This window comes from Nicotiana attenuata, chromosome 5 (genome assembly GCF_001879085.1).
Source record: "Nicotiana attenuata strain UT chromosome 5, NIATTr2, whole genome shotgun sequence".
In the NCBI taxonomy this organism is placed as follows: Eukaryota; Viridiplantae; Streptophyta; class Magnoliopsida; order Solanales; family Solanaceae; genus Nicotiana; species Nicotiana attenuata.
Genome location: NC_031993.1, coordinates 7,334,864 through 7,341,368, shown reverse-complemented (window position 1 = coordinate 7,341,368; position 6,505 = coordinate 7,334,864). Strand labels below are relative to the sequence as shown.

At 33.1% G+C, this 6,505-nt stretch overlaps 1 protein-coding gene across 1 annotated transcript; it reads right to left on the bottom strand.

The window, feature by feature from the left end:
* On the bottom strand, positions 488–5,610 carry LOC109225233 (ABC transporter G family member 11-like). The gene is made up of 8 exons (XM_019389831.1): positions 4,965–5,610; positions 4,007–4,086; positions 2,984–3,448; positions 2,545–2,631; positions 2,317–2,442; positions 2,014–2,208; positions 1,800–1,886; positions 488–1,495 (listed from the first exon to the last, which is right to left on the bottom strand). Exons 1-8 carry the CDS (start codon positions 5,473–5,475, stop codon positions 821–823), a joined length of 2,226 nt encoding a protein of 741 aa, XP_019245376.1. The 5' UTR covers positions 5,476–5,610; the 3' UTR covers positions 488–820.

Sequence of the window (6,505 nt, the reverse complement as noted above, 5' to 3'; positions counted from 1 at the left end):
TAAGATAAGATTCAAATCCCGTTCATAATAAGTGTTCAATTTGCTTTTAGCACATCCATTAAAAAAATACTAAATTCTATACAAAAATACCTACTATGACGAAACTACCCCTAATTAAACATTTAATGTGAGGAGTAATAAAACTTTTTAGGGATATGTACATAGGGGTTATTTTGTAAAAACAAATTGAATTCTTTCTTGATTACATAACTGGACACTTATTTTGAACCAAAATGAAAAAGCAAATTGGACACTTATTGTGAACAGGAGGGAGTATTACATAACAATAAATTAATAAATATATCGACGTCTTCTTTCTTGTGTCTAAGCACAGCTTTCTTTCTTTCCCTTTGCATTTTCACTAATATTAATAAATTTTAATTTTTTTAAATACAATTCAACCTTTTCAAGCACATTTATGTTACGTTTGAAACTGAAGTGTGGGTTTCCAACATAGCATTTATACCTACAAAGACGACAGTAACAATTAAATTAAAACAGCAAATAAACTCTTATATTATAACAATCCATCAAACAAGTAGGGGAAACAAATTATTCCAACATTTTATACTCGCAAAAGTAGGTAGAAGGCTTGCCTAGTGCAGTTTATCCTCCTTTGAGGTTTGCGAACTATTACACAGGAAGAGCGTGGTTTACCCTGTTCGCACTTGAAAGGTAGCAACTGCGGGTTCCTTATTAACCGAAAAAAAGAAGAAAAAAGTATAGGTAGAACAAGACCAACAAGGCATTGGTCTTGAATACAACAAAACTTTTATTTTACATCAACAACATATATCATAAACACTATAATAATTATTTTTCAAGCATCCATAGGAGAAGCATATGGATCTTCAGCATGAGTTGGATTTTTTGAAGTACGAGCCATAAATGCCCTAATCATAGGCTTAACTTTCTCCACAGTCTTAATTATTCCCAAAAACATGAACCTATAGAGAATCACCATTCCAAAAACAATTGCAACATCAACCCATTTTGAATATCCCATTTGCACTTGCCATATATTTCTCAAAATCTCATCACCAGTAATTGTAGCTGGCCCTCCAATTTGTTCATTAGGAAAAGTTAATCCCAAGAACTCATTTTTGTAAAACCCTTGATTTGCATATTTGTGAAATGCAATATAATACATTGGGTATTTCCAAAATGGATTAGGAAGATCATTAGGCAATCGAAAGAAACCTCCATTTAGCATCATAACACCTTGAATTCCAGCTCCTGTTATAATTCCCATGAGAAAATCTGGTACTATACTTGCTACTATCATCATTAGGCTTTCGACTAACATCATTGTTGTGAATAACATTAGTGCAAAATAAGCAAAGTGATCAAATTCCTTTTGTAATCCAACAAGGTAATATGCCATAGCACCAGGTATTACTGAGATCATTGCTAGGTATGGAATGGAGGAGAATGTATTTCCCACAACATATGCAGCCACACCATAGTGCCCATTTAATCTTTCTCGAGTGAAAATCTAGCAACAATTAGGAGCAAATGACAAATAATTAGCACCATTAACTATTATTATGTGAAAGATCATAAAAGAGTAGCCCGGTGCACTAAGCTCCCGCTATGTGTGGGGTCTGAGGAAGGGCCGAACCACAAGGGTCTATTGTCCGCAGCCTTACCCTGCATTTCTGTAAGAGGCTGTTTTCACGGCTTGAACCCGTGACATCCTTGTCACATGGCAGCAACTTTACTAGTTACACCAAGGTTCCCCTTCTTATTGTGAAAGATTATGTGTAAAATAAATGAGGGTGATAGTTAGAAGTGCATACTTTCATATCCTCCACAAAGGAAGGGAATCCACCAATGGCCATAAAGGTTAAGAAGGCAGCAACAAACATAAGCATTGAACCTCTAGCCTGCAAAGGCAAAGGAAAGAAAGGAATATATATTATAGTTTGACATGTCAACTAAAAGATAACTACAGATAACTGTCTATACGTTGCACGTCCAGTTCAAATTAATAAAAACAGTACAATTTCTAACCTGAATGGAGCCATAGTCGTGGCCAATGTCATGAAATATAGTGCCAACACACAAACACAAAGCAATATATATTGCAAAACGAAGCCAGTAATAACCAAGATCACGATACATGTTCACAAAAGATCTCCTGGTTAGAACCATGCACTGAGTAATGAAACTGGCTTGGCTTCCTTTCTTTGCCTCTTGTCCACCATTCTATACACAAATATTCATAATTAGACCAATTTAAGTAATTTTCTTGGATTTGCACAATATATAAGATCAAAATAGCGATTTTGTTAATCGCATGACTAGTATAAAAACCTGTTGGCAAATCTCCAGAACTCGACGTTGAACTTGTTGACAACCCTGTGAGGTCTTGTATGACTTAACCAGAATATTGATTGCTTCTGTCGCTGTGGCTTTTCCACCAACTCCTCTTTCGATATCCTAATGTCATCAAATAGAGAATAAGTACTTATTGATAGTCCTTAGAATTACTTCTCCGCAAAATAAATAGATTTTAAATGTAGAAGATGGATATATACTTACAGCGTCAAAGTCCTTGTTGATTGTCCTTAGGTAGTGATCAGAAGGATTTCTCATAGTTGGACAAGGGAAGCCATTCAATGCAAAGAACTGAAAAACAAAATTGGTATTAAATATTTTAGACTTTTCATAATATTGAGTGACATCATCGATGGATCATTTATCAATATAGTTTAACCTGTTATAGTAGGTTGCCAGTTTTATTTTCAAGTGATTAATTGCACTTTTATTTACCATGATACTATTTTAGTAAAAAAAAGACTTGCATTGTCGGTGCATAGAAGTTAAGCTCGTGTGAAATTAATAACTATATATTAGCTAGTATAATAGCAGGTTGCCTTGCCTGCTATTTTTTATGCAACCAGAAAGCATAAAAAGAAACTTTTAGACTATCAATGTATAGAAGTTAAGCTCGTGTGAAATGAATAATATAATGTTATACCTCATTTGCAGCATAAATGGAACCAAAGTAGACAGTCCTACCAGATGACAGAAGGCAAAGATTGTGAAAAAGCTCAAAAACTTCACTACTTGGTTGATGAATAGAAGCAACCACAGTTCTTCCATCTTGTTTAGCCAATTGAACTATTCGGTTCATAACATGGTAAGAAGCTGCACTATCAAGTCCACTAGTTGGCTCATCAAGGAATAAAAGCTTTGGACGTGTTAGTATTTCAATACAAATACTAACTCTTCTCTTTTGTCCACCACTTAATCCTTTTACACTCCACCCTCCAATTCTTGTATTCATTGCATCTTGTAATCCCATTTCTCTGATTGTTGCTTCAGCTCTTTCTTTCTTCTCGGATCTTGACATTGAATCTGGTAATTGGAGTTGTGCTGAATAGTATATAGCTTCTTTCACTGTTAGTGTTGTCATCAATGTATCATCTTGTGTCACATACGCCTTTGAAAAATAGAATAAAATAAAATAAAATGAGTCACTAAGTCAAAATATGTATTTCGTTAACTATCAGTATATAGAAGTTAAACCCCACACAAAAAAAGGTGAGATATTAGTTCTCCCGCCGAAGTGCCAAAAGCAAGCTAAGTTCAGGGGCGGATTTATAAGGGAGCTTATGGGGCACGTGAACTCATATTCTCTCCTCAAAACTAGATATTTTATGTACATATTTTCTAAAATTGGTATAATATTAATTGTTAGCACTCACGCTCCAAGAAGGTTGATGGTGCACTTGATTAAAGGTAATTGAGTTATTACCAAGAGGAATACAGATCAGTTCCCACTTCATACATTTTTTCTTCCTTTTTTCTTGTAGTGCACTGAAAATCCTAGATCCACCTCTAAGTTATATCTTAATTTCAAGATATTTCCACTTGTTATGGAGAGTTACACATAATTGAATTTTAGGTAAATCTCCGATACTGTAAAAGTTCTTTTATATTGTAAGTGTATAAAAATTAAACTCGTGAAGAAATAGCTTATGATATTTATTCTCCTTACCGAAGTGCCAAAAGCAAGAGCTTGCCTCCGACCATTGATGAGAATTTCTCCAGTTTGTCTGGTGTTCGAATCTAGTCTCCCTGAAATAATATTAAATAATTAATGAGTTTCAAATGAATTAAAATATTTCATTTTGTTTTCTTCTTGCTCTTTGCCGGCCAGAAACCACAGGGGAATTAGTGGAAGACTTTCCAGTTGGTGGTGTTTTAAGTCAAATTCTGTGGACCTTAGACATCATAATAATTAATAAGTGGAGTAGTTCCTAAGCAAGTTTTATACTATAGAGTCAATATTACTCCTAGTATATGTGACGTTGTCAATGCAATGATTAAATCGAAATACTCTAATTTCTCGTGAATCAATCAATCAATTCCAAGTAACATAGTGGGCGTTTGGACATAAAATTATGAAATTTCCGAAAAATAATTTTTTTTTCGAGTGAAAATGATATTTGAAAATTAGAGTTATGTTTGGACATGAATACAACTTGGAGTTATTTTTGAATTTTTGTGAGTGATTTTAAGTGAAAATTTTGAAAACAACTTTTTGGAGTTTTTCAGATTTCCAAAAAGTTTTGAAATTCAACTTCAAGTGAAATTTGGAATTTTCATGACCAAATATTGATTTCGAAAAAATGAGAAAAAAATTCGAGAAAAAATGAATCTTCTATGGCCAAACGGGCCATAAAATTAAAATTTATATCTATTAATTAGTCAAGTTTGTAAGAATTTAAGCAATTAATCACTCCTTTGAGCTAGAGAGCATTAGAGAAAAATCTTAAATGTTGGTTTCGGATAAGGAAGGTTGTTAAACTAGAAAAAAGTAGAACAGTCAGACCTCTCTATATAACATGTCTATATAACAATCATTTATATGCAGCCAAAAAATATCGAAACAAACGAAACTATTATAGATAAATTTGACCGTATGTAATACTATATGCTAGAGTAATTAGTACCTGCTAAAGTATCAAGAAGAGTGGATTTGCCACAACCAGAAGGACCCATAATGGCCAAAACTTGACCAGGTTGTACATAACCAGTTAACCCTTGTAATATTGCTCTCCTCCCTGTTTTCTTGTCCGGCACAGTCACCCACAAATCTTTCCATGTCAAGTATATTCCTTCATTATTAAAAGGGACAACTTCCTCATATTCAAAACCAGTAGTAGTATTACTTCCCTTTATCTCTTCCCTAAATATTATTGGTGGTGTTTCATAGTGTTCCATTTCTATGGACCTTTTTATCTCAGAATCAACCCTAAGAGATGGTGCTTCAATAGCAGCAATATGAGGTGGTGGGCTATTACTAAATGGGAAATTTTTGGTTGGGTTGTAGTTGTTGTTGTTAAAAGGAATATCATCTTGAGAATAAGTTACACTTTCATTATCTGTTTCAGATTCTTGGCGTCTATGTGGTGATCTATTTGGACTAGGTGTCCATCTTGGAACATTAACCTGTAACTCCATTTCTAATATATTTTTTTTCTCTCTAAATAAGTATAGGAAGAAGAAGATAAAGAGAAAGGTTTAGAAATAAGTAAAGCTAATGCATGGGAATGAAGAGAGTGAATAAAGAGAGTCCATCTATATAGCACTAATGAGGAAGGTGTTGGGAAGTTAGGGTAATAATCTAGTTGTATAAATAAAATAGTTAAATTAAAATTATTAAACTAGATTGATAAGGCACGAAAGCTAAGAAGAAACAAATGTGTACATAATCCATAAAATGAGACAATTTTGGCATTGCTTGGTCTTAGTTTGGACTAAAATGGCCCAATAATACTCTTAATATGGTGTGATATTGCCCTTTTTAGGCCAAACCTGTATGGTTTTTTCGAAAATGTCTCACACCATTATATAGACTTCCAATCTTTTCGATTAGTAATGTGAGACTTTAATTTATTCGTACACCCTACATAAATGAAATTGACTTCCAAGGGATGAAAGCTGAGAAACAAATGTGTATATTCCATGAAACTAGACAATTTTGTCCTAGGTCATCTTCTTTTACTATTTTCTGTTGTGATAAGTATGATTTGACTTAATCTTCTGAATTGTGTGAAAAGGAATAATTGCGTAGCATCTTCACTATTTGATATTGTATTTCTTAATTAATTTCTGTCTTTTTATTTTGTCTTTCCTTTGTAGCTGCCTGTAATTGATAGCACCACCGAGAAATGCAGTGGGATAGTTAAAATTCTCACTTTTAATCCGAAATTTCGGGCTTGAGTGCAAAAAGGGAGATCTTTAAGTAGAAGAAGAATTATATATATATATATATACAAAAATATACTATTTTATACAGTTTTTCGGCTACCGAATGTAAATACTTTATGGTGCGGCTAAAAGTGATACTAGTACCCCAAGAATTAACCTAAATAGCAGCTCACTCAATTACTTAAACTAAAAATAGCCTGCGAATATATATATATATATATATATATATATATATATATATATATATATATATATATATATATATATATATATATATAAT

Excerpts from the sequence above, each read along its gene's own strand:
- LOC109225233 (XM_019389831.1), bottom strand. The coding sequence starts at position 5,475 with ATGGAGTTACAGGTTAATGTTCCAAGATGGACACCTAGTCCAAATAGA. Across the intron at positions 4,087-4,964 it reads TCTTCTTGATACTTTAGCAG|GGAGACTAGATTCGAACACC; the intron begins GTACTAATTACT and ends ATATTATTTCAG. Across the intron at positions 2,443-2,544 it reads TCAACAAGGACTTTGACGCT|GATATCGAAAGAGGAGTTGG; the intron begins GTAAGTATATAT and ends TGATGACATTAG.